We start from the raw sequence: 18,115 nt of genomic DNA, 5'->3' as shown, positions 1-18,115 counted from the left end.
ATTTGAGTTTATAAAGGAAAAAGAACAAGAGAAAATGACCGTAAGTTGCGCCAGAGGAGGTTTAGGATGGATATTAGAAAAAAATTCTTCACTGAAATGGTCGTGAAGTATTGGAACAGGTTGCCCGGGGAAGTGGTTGAGTCACCATCCCTGGAGGTCTTCAGACATGTGGAGATGTAGAGCTTAGGGACATGGCTTAATGGCAGACTTGGCAGTGCTAGGTTAAAGGTTGGACCAGACGATCTTAGAGGTCTTTTCCAACCTAAATAATTTTGTGACTTTCAGTAGTACCCACCTGACACCAAGAGATCCTCCTTGACTATATATGAAGCTTGATATAATAAGCTCTTTTATAGTCACAATAGCTATTGCCACAAATTACTATGTGGAATTATTGCATGAATAATACATTTAAACATTTAAATTAATAATACATTTATTAATAATAATACCTTTAGACCCCCAAGCATTTCCAAAGATGCTAAAGACAAAATCTTGCTTTTAATGTTTAAGTGTCTACACAGATAAGCAGTAGAAGGAATGAGAAAAGTGAAAGTTACAAAGTAATAAATGCTTCAAACCGAAAATATTTTTTCCCCTTTGATATTGAAAAGCTTCCTTTAAATATTTTTCCCTGTGTCACTAATTCATCTCCAGAACAATTAAAATGCTCAGCCCACTTCATGCTACCCACCGCATTGGCAATGGAACCGTGAATACAAGCAAGCCATTATAGTCAAAATCTGCACCGCCACCCACTGGGAGGAAGGCAATCTGGAAATGAATTGTAATCTTTAAGTAGTCGGGCACTGTGCATTACTCTTCTGTGCTCCTAGGGGTTAGGCTGTGGGGTGGGTGTGTTGGGTGAAGCGTTTTTTGGGAGGATTTTCAAGTGCTAGACCAATCACTCCTTGCAACTTCAGGGATGCCACAGGATTTTCTACTTGGGGCTAATTTCAGTGTAACCGGTAGTACAGAGCTAGGCCCTCTGTGGTTCAGCTATCAGCCATAAGCACAGGCCATACCGATTTCAGTTCCATCCTGGAGAGGGCAGCAGGACAAAACCTCTCCTGACACTTCCAGATGACAGCATCTCGAGCAGTCAGTACCCCTAAAGAGAATATCCCAGCTCAAGTGCATTAGTATGCTGAGATGGGAGAAAGTCGTCTGACTTCATGTTCCCAATTACACTCAACATCCCTGAATTAGAGCAGCTGCGCCCCAGAACGAGTACAGAAAAGAGATCAATAGACTTTCTTTAACCTTCAGCCTGCTTCCTCTGGTTTGGCTGCAAGCTCAAGGGGCGGGATAACAACAGCTTACTGTGAACCATACTTCAAACAAGGCTGCATGCTTCCCAGGGATATTTAGACATACTATAGATAGAAAACAAATCAGAGATATCAGAGTCTGAGGACCCACCCTGAGCTGTGAAATTGCTGCTCTGCCTTCCTCACTTTCTTCGTCTAGCTCGTCATCACTCCACTCCCAGCCACCATCTTCAGTCTTATGAAGACGTCCACTGGAACCTGGAACTCTCCTTACCTGCTCAGCACAAAGACAGAGAAAAGACATGTCAAGAGGACAGCTTCTACAATTTTTATTATTATTTTTTTAAAGTAGAAATGCACAAGAGCATCTTCGGCCAGGGCATTTAATTATTTTATTAAAATATCTAGCTCTATCTAGAAAATGCTATACTACTATAACTCTCATAAAAAAATTTAAAAACAAGCATAAAAACTAATGCAACTGTAATAGCAAGAGCCCAGGATCTTTACAGTACCTTTTTGGATCTTTCAGTAATTGTCGGTGCTCTCTGTAACATCTTTTCTTGTAAAAACTCTTTATTCTGAAAAAAAAAAAATCACCAAATATTTACATTGCTGAAAATACCCTTTGATTCCTTCAGTGCCTCTGAAAATGAAACTGCTTAAAGTATTTTTAGCAGAAAGTGTTTTATGTGCTTTGCACTCTCCTCCCCTCAAAGAACTGAGCTCTAAAAAAAGTTAATCACTTTCTTCCTTTGGACTACAGTATATGATGTTTCATCTTAAATACCTTTTAAATTAGCAGTCGCACTTTTCCTGCACACACTGATAAGAAGTTAACGATTGAGGAGTTGTATAAAAGCGGCTGACTTACTGGGGAACATGATTATACTCATTACATCACAGCATCTGATACCCTGCTGAGACGTTTTAGGTTCTTCCCTTTGCAGATATTACAGCATCTGGATCTAGCCACTTTGCTGTTTCCTATCCCTAAATTTATGCCTGTCCTATTGTCAAAGGCAAGCCTCAGATGTCAGGCCAGGACGCGGGAAGCCCCACATGCAGGGGTAATGATATGCAGGAACTGGGGTAGCAGGAGTTAAAGTACATGCACAGCACACGCAAAGTTTAGAGAGGAAGTAAATGCAGTCATCACAGTAAGTTAGATATTGGGAAACTGCTGTGATGCTTTGCTGTATTAAATTTCCTCAAACAACTGCATTTTGATACATGGCTCTCAACATTATTAAAACATATTTTTATATAATATAAACTGGATTTATATTTGGTTCAGTATAAGCGTGTAGAGGCTGGACTCCCCCATCCTCACGTTACAGCTGTCAGCTTGGCAGCGGCTGACGTCTGAAAGTCATTTAACCCTGAGCGCTAACTGGCATATATTTTCACTCTGGGTTTAAGTATTGCCTCATTTACAATAATGTCAATTTTCTATCACCACATGTGCTAATATGGTACTCTGTAGCCGTTTAATGAAAGCATGAAAGAGATTTTGTACATGGTGAAGTGTAACATGAACTAAAACATCAGCCAAACAGAGAAAGGTCAGCAATGTGTAAGCCATCTCCTTGTCACTTTGGACACCAAACGCGCATTCAGTACACGGATGCAAACAATTCAGTTGCCTAAAACCCCATTAGGGATAACAAAAACCTAGTTAATGCTGTCAAAAGTGCAGACATCAACTAAACTTGCCCTAAAGCAACCTCTTACATTTCCTAAGCTGGCTCACCTCTAGACTTCCTTGGTTGCACGTACTGGATTTGTGTTAACTTTAATAGGACACCCTGCTCCTTTATCTACGAATTTGGGAGCTGAGTACTACTTTCATTAAGTGCTGACACTGCTATGCTATCCCAGGTTTGGAAATCTTTTTGAAACTTTACTGGTGTTCTGCTATAAACCCCGTTATTTTGATGACAAATATGCCACAAAAAAAAAAAAAATAAGCACACAGAAAACGTTTCCTCATTCCCCTGGAAATTAAATTCTCCCTTATTATGGTTTGTGTCCCCCAACAAGACTTCACAGATGGCATAGGCACTGATCGGCAGGCACTAAGTAGATAAATGCTCGCTGGCTGTTTGCCTTATGGCTATAAACCAGAATTTCCTACTATTTTATGTCATAGGATTTTCACTTTCCATAGCACAGGGCGTAATAGTGTCAGGTAACCCTCCACACAGTGGGCCTTATTCACTGTTTTGCATAGAGACTGATTAGAGAGCTCACTAAAATACGAGCTACAGTTACTGCCACAGAGACCTTTATGGCCGGCCACGCAGCCAGAATGGCACCGTTACAAGAGGAGAAAAAAGCCCAAACCCACTGAAAGCCATTTAAATGCTCGAGAATTTCTAAATAATTTCTCCTAATGGTGGCATACACGAGGAGGTAGAGAAGAGAGGTTTCATTCTGTCCGTTCACAATGACCCATTCAACCCAGCCAGCTATGCTGGCCCCGAGTGAAACGGCGCGCGTTCACGCCAGTAAAGCTTTCACCATACCTATTCTCCTCTCTCCTGCCTCTGCACCGATCAGCTTAGGAAGTGTTTTCTTACCTTTGCTTTCGTGAAAAATTTGTGTCTTAAAAGTTCTGCTGCTGTCGGTCTGTCAATAAAAACAGATAGAGAGAAAACATTACAAATGTTCCCTTTCAAGGCAAGAATCTTCCAGGTTGCTGCAGCTGTAACAGGACAACTCCTAAGGGCATCAGCTTCTCCTGTACAACTGCCCTAAAAGTCAGTCGACTTATTTATAGTAAATTTTACACCACCAGACCTTCAAGTGTCAATATATTCTCATCAAAGCCTGTTGTGAGTTAACTGGGCAGAGAACGGTCCCATTTGGATGCTGAACTTGAACCTCAGAGCCTAGCTGATAGGACCACAGAAGGAATTTGCTGAGAATTGAGACAAAGGATCCTCACCTACAGCAGGAGGCAGTACTTGCCATGTGCAAGTGACTGAGCTATTTCAGAGACCCTTGATTATACACGTGCAATTAGTTCTATTAAATGCAAGCGGGACAAAGAACCTTTGTCTAACATCAAGTCCAAATTATTTTCCCTTTTAAGTTACGCTTTAGGACCAATACTGAGAAGTAAAAGCCATCCCTTGGTCAGTTTAGAAGGAGTTTTCTAAAGACTCAGACCTCCATGAGGAAGTACCAGCTCACAACATTTCCCAACTGCACGCTGCTATAAGGGAGCAAAGATAATTTAAAAGCGATTCACTAGCTTCTCTTTAACAACGTGTACACCTGCTTAAACGTAACTGATTCTGCAAGTTGCTCTTTACAGGAGACCTCCTGCTCCCATAGTAAAGATGATGACAGTAGCCGTTAGTGGTGCTTGAGAAGAAACAAGGGGGATGCCACAATTCCAGGTGATTATGGTTAACACATTCTAACCTGCAGGGGCAGGACATGCTTTAAAAATGAGGAAGAAAAATATCAAGCTGGGGAAAAAAAAAACCAAACAACTGCTATCAGCATTTATCAAGCACTCCACTGGATTCATTAAGCATTTCAGATGTAAAGCTTGTTAGAAGAGAGAGACCCCATCTCGCAACGTGTAAGAAGCCTTTATTTCAGGATCTGTCACAGCAGGGAACTGCAAAACGTCTTCATTATTCGTAATTTAGGAAGGGACTTTTCCCCTTCCAGAATTAGCTTGCTTACTGAGGACAAAAGAAAATTAAGTGGTATAAACGTAAAAATCCAGCTGTGGAAATGTGTGGTTTTTTAGCTTTGTATTTGAAGGAATGCTGTTCCTAATGCAGGACAAACACGCCTTTAACCAGCTTCGCTGAGGCTCTCCTGTGCGATGGGCTGTGGGTTTTAAACAGTGCCGTAGCCAGCTGGACCTTCACACAGCTTCAGATGCCGCCACAACATAACAAAACAAAGCTATCCTGGGAACCACAGCATACACACCACCCCCTCAGTGATATTTCTAACGCCACGCAGCAGTCAAGCTACTGTTAGAAGGAAGACTGGAAGTGTCGTCAGGTCACTTAAGCAATTTGTATTGGCAAAAACATGTTTGGTAAAATTTGCCAATGTTTTTTCCTGATTTGTTCCCCCCAAAACAAATATGACATAATTAATCAAGTCAATTGACACAGAAAGCCTTCTTTACACTGGCAAATTTTAAGAAGTTTATTTACGAAGCTTCGCAAATGAACACATGCTGCCCAACATGTAATTGCTGATTTACAAACACCGAGCAGCTTTGACTAGAAACAAACCATGAACTGCAGTCACCTGTTGGAGGCAGAAACGGGGAGAATGGTCCCATGCAATAGGGGCCTGGGATGCCCTCTTTAACCCAAATGAAAGATGCATGCCCTGGCCAGACATGACGACAGGCATTTATCCTTAAAAATAAGGACAGCCAGAAGAATTTGCTGCTACACAGCAGAATTGCTGTGTTCACCGTGACCACAAGGTTGGAGAGGAGTTTTGACATTTTGTTTTTCTTAAGTTTACTTTGGTGTTACCAGTTCTCACCTTTTTTCAGGGTCTTTTTGTAGGCATGAAGAAATCATCTTCCTAAAAGATTTCCCATACTTCTTCAGCATCTCTTTATCTTGCACACCAGTTTCCAAAGACGGAGGATCATTTTGTAGCGTCAACATTAAAACCTGGAAGAATCACGTCTATTGGCAATGAGATTTTTCTTGGCTTTTGTTAGGTACAGAGCTTTGGAACACAGCATTTTAAAACAGCATTTTCAACACGCATCTGAGTCAGCAAGGTCTGTCTCATTGCAGCAGCTCTCTCAGGAAGCCTGAACTCAAAACAATTTTCTTCTTAAGAGTTTCAGCTGTCTCCTCCTATTCGCCAGACAGCAAGAACTCACCTCACTACCTTTCCCTCAAGAAAACTACAGGGCCTCTCCTGTTCCCTCTGTTTCCTACAGCCACTGAGGAAACAATTATTTTCAAACCTTTACACCTCGGAAAATTCTGACTGTCAGCTGAGAGTTTCAAAACTCATCCAACACAGAGAGTTGCCTCCACCTCCTTTCCTCGAGAAGCCAGACTAATTTATACCCAACAGTCCACGCTACTGCCTCCTATTACATCTCCTAGCCCACAGAGCAGTCTGCAGGCCAAACACAAGGTCAGGATGAGCTTTCAGGGATGTTTGGCGTTGTGAGAGGCATAAGCACAGCAGAACTTCTACCAGCCTTCATTTCAGCTGAGTGGTTGTGCAAGGTGTTTGACTCAAAGACTGTTTAGACTTCCCTGCAGATATCTTGCATTCAGAAATGAAGCTAGTGTAAAAATTCTGTAAAATTTCTGTAAAAGCACAAGGGCAACATAAAACAATGCGTGCTCACTTCCATGTACCACTGCGACGACAGGTGAAGACACGTCTCACACAAGTACCCATCAAGCCAAACTGATTATTTCCTTCACATCACTCAGATATTCCAAAGGAAAGGAAGAAAATTACTCATTTCCATTTTCACTTGCCATCTACCTACAGATGAATATCTATTTTTAGAAAAGGAAGCTGCAAAAAGCACATTTAAAAAAGCTTTCAACAGCTATATTGCTTAGGGCAGCAGCAGCCCATCAATCTAGCTGAAATTATACAGTCTGCAAAGAATTCAGTTTTTTTTTCCCCCTCTCCTTGGAGGGTCACTTAATGCACGGGTCAAAATTAACCTGCGGTGAAATACAATCACACTCGATATATAACACACAAAGGTCCTCTTGCAGGCTGAATAACTGGAACCCACACTTAATAACTGGAAATTAATAACCTACCGCATGACAACGTGATACTAAATAGGTGATCTTTGTATCCGAAGCTGCAGCCCATGCACTGAGATCAATAAATAGAAGTACGGCTTGCAGAAGCTACTGCAGAATGCTACTAATAATCAGTGAGCAGATGGAAATATCAGTGAAAACAGCAACAGCTAAACCAGCACAACATTTCCCTGAACTCCTCACTGTTCTGCCACAATCGCTGGCATGGTACGAACTTGAGCGGTATTTCTAAACCACTCGGCCACTCAACAGTCTCCTGCACAGAGCTCATCCAAATCTTGGAATGAATACTGCTCCACAAGAGTTAAACCGCTGCAAAGTCCTGGCATTTAGAGCAATGCATGGAGGCCCCTACTCTAATGAGTTGGGAGCTACTGGACTCCCAAAATGGTATTGTAATTAAGAGGTGGGAGGGGATGGACCCAAGTCCTAAAGAGATGACACCTGCCTTGCATAGGATTCCAGCAATTAAAGGACTTAGAAAAGGAAAATTTGCCACTAATTGCCTCAATTTTGCTAAAATTGAGGTACTTAGCACCCACAAGCCTTGTGTAAGTAGTCTATCCATAAGCTGTGGGTTACTGAAAAGGCTCTCCATCCCCCTTCTGTTCCATGGGAGGCACTGTGCCTCCCGGGGGTAGAAGCAAAGTGGCCTTCAAAAGGGTAGGAAATGCAGAAGGGGCCCAACGTTTTGTGATCAAGACAGGGCCCCCATCAGACCACATGGAGGGGCTAAGGCAGATCTCAAAGCTCAGACAGAGGGCAGGATGCTCTAAACCTCGACTAATGTCTCAAGTTGTGCCAGGGGAGGTTCAGGTTGGAAATGAGGAGACATTTCTCCTCAGAAAGAGCAGTCAGGCATTGGGACGGGTTGCCCGGGGAGGTGGTGGCGTCACCATCCCTGGGGGTGTTAGGAAAGGTTGGACATGGTGCCTGGGGACATGGTTTAGTGGTGACATTGGTGGGAGGGGGATGGTTGGACCAGATGAGCTTGGAGGGCTTTTCCATCCTTAATGATTCTGTGATTCTACGATAACAAGGTCAACTCTGCTAACTTTAACATACAAACTCTTTGAAAGAAGAACATGTTAGACGCAGTTCCTGTTTCAAGAATCAGCAAAGCGGGGAAGGTTATGCAAACTAAGACAATCGACAGTGCAAGACATTCAAAAAGATTTTTGAAGTGCCAGCGTTTAAGCAACGAAGTTTCCTCCACCTCAACTTCAATAAAATATTAATATCACCAATTCCTTTCCATTTCCTCCTGATGTGGCACTTTCCAGAAATGCCTGACCCTGTTGAGTGATTAACAGGACTGTGTTGTTGTCAATGCAAGAAATTCTTTTAGAAAAACTAGTAACAGGATTTCTGAGAGGTTTCAAGAAGGATCATCAATGCAAACGGAATAGTTTCCTGTGTGTCAGTGGATGTTTCCAGTGTCAGTGGATGCAAGATAATATTTTCTGAATTATTATTTACAGTGGTAACATCTGCTGCCTCAAGGCTCCAGGATTGAGCCACACAGCCCTTTCCTCACGAATGGCGACCCTGGCAAGTCTCGGGATCTAAATAAGAGCTGTGCACAGTTTCAGACAACGCTGATTAAGTGGCGTGTTTTTAAAAGGTGACTTCGAGCAAATCTAAGAACATCACGATCCAGAAACGCAAGGAGAGAGGACAAACTCTTCAACAAAGCAGTCTGGCCAGATTCTTTGGAACGCCCCCAGAACACAGAGATCCTTTGTCTAGCACGAGTATTCGAAGACCTGCTCACCTTCATTGGTGGGTATTTATGGTAAGGAGCTGCCCCTGTAGCCAGTTCGATAGCAGTGATCCCAAAGCTCCAGATGTCTGCCTTGAAATCGTAACCTCTGACCTGAAAGATATTAGAGAATGTTAGCATCTGCGTCTCCTGTTGTCGTGCACCACGATCCCTTTCTTTAGGGTTTTAATTATCCTTGCACCCTTTCCTTACTCTCCCCTCATTTCTCATCAGGAATTTGGAAACACCAACACTACAGTGTTAAACAGATGGAAAAAAAAAACAAAACAAAACACTTTCTCCCTCCTCTCCCACAGCTCCTAATGCTCGTAACACCTCTTTGAGGGCTTAAGAAGCCACGGTCTGATGGAAATTATGGTCTTGCGCTGTGCAACTAGGGCTGCTCTACCCAGGCTTCTCCCTGTGTGGAGCATAAAGGGGCACTGGGTTAACCCAGGCTCTGACTTCTACACAAAAACACAAAGTCATTAAACAGTATAATGAAACTCTCGTAGTTAATAGACGGACTGTTATGCCCTCGGGACATATGCCTCACTACACTTGTAGTCAACTGCTTAATCAATCTGACTACAAACACGCTCAACCCCGAAACTTCAGCACTGGGAAGTACCCGGCAGCTCGGTAAAAAGCCCCTCGTTCCTGCCCGCAGCCTCGTGTTTCCCTCCGCTAATTAATAGTAGCTTCTGCACTTGACATTAAACACAGGCTTGTTCAGGAAAATTTATAGCATTTACTTCCCCTCATGCACAGGAAAAAATATTTCATATGCCAAAGCGGTTACTTCCTCATTATCATTAGGTAATATTTTGGCACATGCTTTCTCCACTGCAGGGGAGAGACACCATGTACTAACTCCAAGAAGAGCTACAAAAATCAAAGTGTTTTGGCTGCTTAGTATGGTTTGTATTTCTTCTTGTTAGACCACGGAAAAATGAATAATGAATCAGAGCAAGGCTAATAGGCTTATTGTATTCAGCCACACTAACAAGCTTTAGAAAGACGCCCATCGTGACGAAGCCAGGAATATTCCCCAAACTGCCTCTAGGATGATCTGGAACTTTGAGAAAAAGAAAACAAAAAAATCCCCTCCTCTGTTATTCTTCATGTGATTTGATAACTGAATTAACGTTTGTTATAGCAACAGCAGTTTGTATCTTGTACTCATTTCTTCAACTCTGCAGGCATCGTTTTCACGAGCCTTAAGAGCTTGAAAGACTTCCTGAAACGGAGTTTATGGAAGCCATTGTTATGAATGGATTTCAAATAATTAAACTAAACAAGATCTATAGAGATCTCATATTATTTATAAGAACACAGTAGATGAGGAAATATGCCATAAGTTTTACGAAGTGACATTTCCTTACACCATTTTTAGGCTTTGAGAACGACTTTGGCACATTTTTTGTCTTTATCTTTCAGCTGATCTCAGATTTCTGCACCGTACAGCTCCCCATTTTAACTGATTAGTATTTTCATTGGACCATAGAATCCTGCTTCCAAATGAAATCTATGAAATTCAAATCTGCCTATAGTAGTTCACCTTAACATCTATCCAATATATATTAGTCACCATCCTGCAGTTAGTTTATCATCTATTCTCCCTCATCAACTTTTTTTTGGCCATAAATCCACCAAACAAACATTAAAAGACAATACCAGGCCATCATGTATTAATGTGCTAAAGCTCCTTAATGACGTTGAAATAAAACAGATGGAATCCAGAAAATCTACAGACCCACGGCCAACCTAGAGCTACCCCTTTCTTTTCCCCTGATTGGATACAATGGCTCAGAGTGACACCTGCTGGAAAGCAGCAGGATGATACAAATGGGCACAACGATTTCACAGCAGCACTCAAAATGCCTCCTTACCGTCTAGTATTCACAAGTTTGATGTGCACCCTCACAGAAGTCACAAAACTGCCTCCTTGGAAAACAACTGCCCCATCAAAAACATCCCTTTTCTCAGAAAAAAAAAAAAAAAGCTGTTTCTTCTTTCCCCCCAGTCCTTTGTTGATTGCAGCACAAGAGGCAGCACTGACACAAAAGAAAGAAAGAAAGGGGCAAGTCCGATGCAGTTCTAGGAACACTGAATGTGCTATTTTTATTTACTTTTTTTCTTCCCCCTCTTAAAATCAATGCAACAAGAAAATCCATATGTATGTGATGGCAGAGCAGTTCAGAAGCAAGTTCTCAAAGACAGCTCCTGACTCGGGGAACGTGCCTCATGCCCTGTGGTGTTAGACTCGTACTCGAGGAGGTAGCAGGAGTGCTTTAACACATCGGCCCTGCAAAACTGCAATGGGGAGTCACTGAAAAGGCCAAACAGCGAAAAAGCCCTTCATAAACAGTATATTTAAACCCCTCCAGAATGAATTCAATTTCTCAGGAAGTTTTAGGTATAGGAAAAAAATGTACTAAAACTCTCCCACTGTTTTAGCTACGTTTCATTACAGATACATGGGGGTCTTATTCAAATTCTCCTAAAGTATTTTATTGCAAGTAATAAGAAAAAAAGTTACAAGCCAGGTTTATTTTAACAAAACAATGTTTTTCCTTTTTTTTTTCTTCCAGGAATCTTTGTAACAAAAATATTTTGGAAAAACATTTAGATCGTTGTATTTTCGCTTGGTGCACGTGCCAAAACTGAAACCCTGAGCCCGGCTCTCTGTCAAACTTGTAAAGACGATGAGGAACACTTCTCAGAATGTTTACGGCACCGGACAGCAGTGCAATAAACAGCTGCTACAAAGGGCCTCGCTGGAAGTTTGCTTGTTGGTTTTGCTCAGCAATGGGCAGCAGCACTTTACATTCAACAAAGTTTTCAGGTGGCCTTCATCAGTAGCCGCGCAGACAAAGCTTACCCCTCTAGTTTAGTCTACAAGTAGGAGAGGACAAAAAGTGACATACCTCCACCCAACAGGAAGTATGACATCTATTAGCCAGCCAAAAAAGCAGAAGAGGAAGGGGGAGAGGCGAGCATTCCTCAATATTTACAGTCTGGGCTCTCGTAAGCCAAGAGAAACTGGAAAGCTCGAAGTCGACTGTGTGCAACTTTGCCGTGGTAACTCCCCGCTCGGATAAGTTGCCATTTGCTACCTCGAATTTTTGTATTTGCCAACGCAGAAGAGCATGTTACCTGACTGGCTATGTGCGTATTTACCGCGTGCGAAACTATTTATATTCCACCTCACGTTCAGGCATGAGGGAGGGGCAGGTTAATCGTCTTTATGCAACTGCTGAGCTGCCTCATACTTACCTGGGGGTACAACCCTCGAGACAAGCAACAGGGCAAGAAGCTACTGAACTCTGAATAATCCACAGTACAAGCCTAGCAGCAGTAGCCATACCTAAAGAAAATTCTGTGGTTTTAAGGAAGCTTTAAAGGATGCAAAATTATCATTTTAGGCTTAAGTAAATATGGCCGTTGCGGACAACGGGGAATTCCAGGTGCAGATCAGCTAAGAAGATGCTAGGAAAAACGGTTCACCTGTTCCATAACTTCTGGTGCCATCCAGCAAGGTGTGCCCACAAAGGTTTTCCTGACTTTATTTCTGGTAATGTCACCACCGGTGGCCAAAAACGCGCTAACGCCGAAGTCTGAAAAGCGAACAAATGAGACTTTGTTAAGAACACATCCTGAGCAAGCTGCAGGGCCGCCCCCCCTCTCCCCCCATATTCCCAGCCATCTATCAAGTAGCAGACCTCGCAGTTATGCATGAGGAGTTTCCTAATGAAGAATAATCAACAGTTAGCAAAGAGTGCTGGTAGGTGAATACTCTGTAGCTGACCATCCAAATACTCGGGAGAGCAAAGCATTCGGGGCTGGCTGGCGGAGAGGAAAATTCCACTTTCCATTACAGCCCACTGGACACATCACAGCCTGCCCTCGCTCTCCTGGCAGACCTGCTGGTGCACAAACCTGCCTCTGACAGTCCTTGCTTTATTTGCATTTGTGTACATACGTAACGAATTACTGAGCTTCGTTAGCGTCTCGCTAATATTTACAGAAAGATTTTCTGAACAAAAGAAGTCAATGCATAAAAATCTCCCGGAGCTTGTAACATTTGAGCGTCACGACAGCATCCTGCAGGGTGGAGGCATCAGTCAGTCCCCTGGTTTGGATCTCCTGTTACCAGAACGTGCTTTGCTTGGTAATTTTCCGTCGCGGAGATGCTCGGTGCTTTAGCAGGACAGGTTCTGTCTACTTACCATGCCTGACCCTCACAGGGGATGCCTTGCAGACACCCACTCTCACCCTGCACAGGGTTCCCTCACTTGAAACGTTTTTCACAAGCTGCAGGATGCTCAAAGACGCACCGTGCATTCACCAGTAATTCTTTCTTTTACAACAAAATCACAAATCATTCTTCTATATGAAACCTATGACACCGATGCTTTCCCAATTAAGACTGATATGGAAAACGAGAGCTGCAAACAGCAGCAGGAGGGCGCAGGGACAGCAATAGGATATAATACGTTTGTTCAAAATAAAGCATTACAAAAGATTTGGCAACCAAGCCACTCAGGAGACTTTCCTTTGAATAAAAACAAAATTAGTCAGGTGACAGGGGAACTAAACACAAACTAAAAGTATTTCCTCCCGATTCGCTCTAAACAACATTGCTTATGCCTTGCAGAATTATGGACCTACAGCAGGTCAGTCTCTACAACTCAGTTTTACTCCCTTCCCCCCGTTTCTATTTTTTATTTTTAAAAGCAATCACGATCTTCAATGCTGTTTTTGAGGCTGATGACAGGCTTGGAGGGTGAGTCTGAACTCCAGGGGTTATTTTACGTAACAACAGAACATTATTTTGGTTTGAAAACACAACTCAGCTGCTGGCAGTTAACTGCAACTGTCCAGGACTTGCTCAGAGGAGCCGTGGAGTTACACCATGGCTTAAGGATGGCGTACCCTGAGAAATCAGCTGCTACAGAAGAGGTCTTTTTCAGATCTGCAAGCAACAGCATCCAAGCGAGAACAGGGCCGAGCTTCCCCCTGCCCCACAGCAGCAGTGCAGCGAGGCCCCTCTCACCGACCTCTCAATATTGAGAAACGAAATTATCCCTCGGAATAATAACACGCCGACAGCTTCCAGCTCCCCTAGATTAGAGGCTTCCAAGGACACGAACGCAGCACTCACTAAAAAACCAAACATCAATAATTGAAGGTTCGCATTAAAGAACAGAAGGTTTCACTGAAATTGCAGGGCTAAAATCCTGCGTTTGCACCAACCGCCTACAATTAGGGTCCAGCTTCTTCCAGATGTGCCTTTCTGTCCCATTCCCTCTTCCTGGGGGCATCCCATATTGCTGCTAGCCTGGAATTTTTAGTGTAGTCTAGATGAATGTCTATTGCTGGCGGCACTGCGATCTATATTTCTCTGGAAACCCACTAGATCTGCTTCCTGCAACAGTGCTTTGGCTTTTCCACGCATGCATCTCATCCCTGCTTTTCTTAGAAACTGAAAGAGCTTCCAGAAAAGCCCGGAGTAAAATTACTTGCACTTTACCCTTTATTATGGAGAGCCTTGCAAGACCTATTGTTCTAAACACAAGAACAATCAGAAGTTATTTTAAAGAAAGATAATACTAATAGGAACTTGTCCGAGTGCCATCAGCACGCTATTGTGATGGGCTCTATTTCAGCTCGTGGACATTATCTTACCTCGAGTTTCCATGCACTCACTCTGAGAGTAAAGGAAATGCCACTCAAAGCAAAAGCAGTAAAAACACGCAGCATTCACCACATTTCACATCAAACACGAGGCCGAGTTTCTGAACTCCAGGCTGGAATCGCGCCCCTACGTTTGCCAGCTGAGGTCTGCAGAAAGCTTAAATGGAATGAAATCGTATTCCATTACATGGTTGATTTATTCAGTGTTTTCCCAATCAATTCCCCTCATTTGCAGTGGGCTAAAACTGGCACAACCAGCCTCGGCTACCCGGCTGTAAGGAATGACTTTGAAACAGCTTTCTCAAATGTCATCTCACTGACTTTATCCGAGCCCCAGCTATTAAGATAAGAATGCGTTTGCTCTCAGGAAATATCTGGAAAGCAATAAATTAAAATCCTAACCACAAGTTAGGGTTCAGCCCTCACTTCTGAGCAGCTGATACGATCTGCGTCTCCTCCTCTCTCTGCCTAAGCTCCTAAATTACTGGGGGCTGCCCCTGTTACACTTCCCTCCCCAAAGGTTAAACCAGAGCTAGAGCATTGCAAATGAATTTAACCCCAGGGAGTGGAGAAAAGTCATGCAATTCAAGAGGTATGGTAGCTCACAAGTGTTCACATCTGTGCTCTTTGGCAGCTTGTGTTTTACACTGCCTCGCCACGGCGATACCTGAAAAGGACTGCAGCAGCTGCTGGTGCAGGCTTTGCAGGAAATACGGCAAATTTTGCCTTTTGCAGTAGAAACTGCACGTGTTCATAACCCCACTGCCTGCAAAACTCTATGCTGGCAGCAAAGTTTGAAGAAGTATGGTATTAGGCAATAATTCCTGCTATTATGGTATCCACTTTGCCAAACCTCAAGTTCTGGCCACTTGAGAAATGCAAAAACCAAAAGGACAATCTCCTCTTACTCCTCGGCGTCACAGAAGACCCAGTCTGAACAAATCACAAGGCACGAATGCTGTGCCAGGACCACATTGCAACACACACCTGGGCTGCTGTGGGTCAGGAAAACAGAATTTTGCACTATCACAAGTTAGATTGTTTTATTCAAATCTAGAAGTCAGCCGCTAAAAAGAAGTCAGCCTTGGGCACCTGATATTTTAACATTAACTTAATTCTTAAGTCAACATACCTGTTACTGTACCTAGCTATACCACTAGGGCAAAAAAGACATTGTGCACTAAAGTAACTAGGAGCCAGGACCAAAGCGTATTGAGATCAGAAAGGCTCCTGAGAGCTGGCTGGGTTTGAATCAGACCCTAAAACAGCAATTCCCAACTTCCACGGGTGTAGAACAGCATAAACCCACCCTGACTGCAAACGACTCAGAGCTGTTTTTAAACTCAGACAACCAAGATACTGTGCTTCCTCAAGCAAGAAAAAAAGAAAGCACTCAGAAGACAGCACTAAGCGTTTCTTTCACTGAGCACCTTGCTTCTTGTGCAGTTGCTCGCCATCAAAAATTAGCTGCAGTCGTACTGTGTGCTCTTCTGCAAACCTCAGGCTGTTAGAGCGCTGACAGCGAATAAAGCCCGACGAGAAGATGATGAAGGCAGTGGTAAATGGCAATTTTCTGCAGGGAACGTAGCAGGTTGGTAAGACAGCAGAGGAAACAAGATTAGTGAAGAGTAAAAAGCTTATTTTCCTTTGAAGACTACATGGTCATATGGTGCTATTGGATCTGTAAATATAGAATCACAGAATGCCTTGGGTTGGCAGGGACCTCAAAGCCCACCCAGTGCCACCCCCTGCCATGGGCAGGGACCCCTCCCACCAGCCCAGGCTGCCCCCAGCCCCATCCAGCCTGGCCTTGGGCACTGCCAGGGATGGGGCAGCCACAGCTCCTCTGGGCAGCCTGCGCCAAGGCCTCAATGCCCTCTGAGTGAAGAATTTCCTCCTAACATCTAATCTAAATCTACCCTCTTTCAGTTTAAAGCCATTTCCCTTTGTCCTATCCCTACACCCCCTGACCAAGAGTCCCTCCCCAGCTCTCCTGCAGCCCCCTCTAGGCCCTGGCAGGCCGCTGTGAGGTCTCCCTGGAGCCTTCTCCTCTCCAGGCTGAACAACCCCAACTCCCTCAGCCTGGCTCCAGAGACAGATATGATGGACAAATATGACTTCTCAAATATGATGGACAGAGGCTTAGCAACTGCATCCACCAGTTCTCTCAGGACCCATGGATGCATCTCATCAGGTCCCATGGACTTGTGCACCTTTGGGTTCCTTAACTGATCTTGAACCTGATCACCCCCTACAGAGATCCTACAACGTCTCTTTCTGCATTCTCCTAGTCCCAGCCTTTGCCTTCTGGGGCCTGGGCTACGTGGCTGGTGCTCTTGCCAGCGAGGACTGAGGCAAAAGAGTCATTAAGTACCTCAGCCTTCTGGTGACCAGGCCTCCCGTTCCCTTCTGGAGAGGGCCCACAACTTCCCTACTCTTCCTTTTATCACCAAATACCTATAAGAAGCCTCTCTTGTAGCCCATGATGTCCCTGGCCAGATTTAATTCTGTCAGGGCTTTAGCATTCCTAACCTGATCCCTGGCTGCTCAGACAACGTCTCTGTATTCCTCCCAGGCCACCCATCCTTACTGCCACCCTCTGTGGGCCTCCTTTCCGTGTCTGATTTTGAGCTCCTTGTTCATCCCTGCAGGCCTCCTGGTGTTTTTGCCTGACTTCCTTTTGCCATCCCATTGGCATGTGTCGCTCCTGAGCTTGGAAGAGGTGATCCTTGAATATTAACCTGCTTTCTTGGGCCCCTCTTCCCTCCAGGGCTTTGGCCCATGGTACTCTACCAAGCAGAGCCCTGAAGAGGCCCAAGTCTGCCCTCCTCAAGTCCAGGGTGGGGAGCTTGCTGCGAGCCCTCCTCTAAGGGCTCCCCTAAGGGGCTTGTTCTCCCAAATTCTCCTTTGGAAAGGTAGAGCTCTACACTCACACGCATTTCTAATCAACGACAGCTTTATTTTTATATGCGTCACCATCAGTTTAGTCTTCTTGCAATAATAATATCAGGGTACATAAAAGATTAATGAAATCTCTCTACTAAGTAAACGCACAAATCGCTTCTGAAACCGAGCCCCAGCTGCAGGTTAATGAAGATACGCCAGTGCTGCACGAAGTAACTCAGGGGTGACGCAGCACATGAAGACGCTGCCCTTGGAGAAGTTCACAAGTGGTTACGTTACTTGGTTGTTGAAACACCTCTTCAGGAAACCCCAATATGACACGCAACACGAAGCATAGGTTACTTCACATCAAGCTGCTGCAGGGGAGGCACCAAAACCCCTCCCCAGCCACTAGGAAAACCCTTTTTTGCCCTTTTTTGAACAGCTGAAGAGGCTCAGAGGTGTGAGTGATGGAGCACTCGCTGGTCGCTCAAGCCAGCCCTGCAAGCAGCACTCCTCTCCCCGAGTTAGATCCGTGCCTTGCCCCTCGCTCAAGCAATTTCATCTCCCGATGTTGCCATTTCCTAAGACGAAAGGGGGGAATGGCACTGCCTGCATCATCGCGCGATGTTTATGCAGAGCGCTATTTTCGTCCAATGAATTAAGAACAGTCAGGAACACAGTGAACTGGT

At 44.0% G+C, this 18,115-nt stretch overlaps 1 protein-coding gene across 1 annotated transcript in view; it reads right to left on the bottom strand.

Annotated features, from left to right (window-relative positions):
• The window catches only part of OXSR1 (oxidative stress responsive kinase 1), an 87,922-nt gene that overhangs the window by 13,280 nt on the left and 56,527 nt on the right, over positions 1-18,115 (bottom strand). The window contains exons 6-11 of the mRNA XM_048062313.2: positions 12,351-12,460; positions 8,853-8,954; positions 5,805-5,938; positions 3,854-3,902; positions 1,787-1,852; positions 1,423-1,545 (exon numbers count right to left, since the gene is read on the bottom strand). Of these exons, the coding sequence (XP_047918270.1) occupies positions 1,423-1,545; positions 1,787-1,852; positions 3,854-3,902; positions 5,805-5,938; positions 8,853-8,954; positions 12,351-12,460 (584 nt within the window). The remainder of the gene's footprint in view (positions 1-1,422; positions 1,546-1,786; positions 1,853-3,853; positions 3,903-5,804; positions 5,939-8,852; positions 8,955-12,350; positions 12,461-18,115) is intronic.

This window comes from Anser cygnoides, chromosome 2, assembly GCF_040182565.1.
Source record: "Anser cygnoides isolate HZ-2024a breed goose chromosome 2, Taihu_goose_T2T_genome, whole genome shotgun sequence".
In the NCBI taxonomy this organism is placed as follows: Eukaryota; Metazoa; Chordata; class Aves; order Anseriformes; family Anatidae; genus Anser; species Anser cygnoides.
The sequence above is the reverse complement of the archived record's forward strand: the minus strand, read 5'-3'. Positions and strand labels throughout refer to the sequence as shown.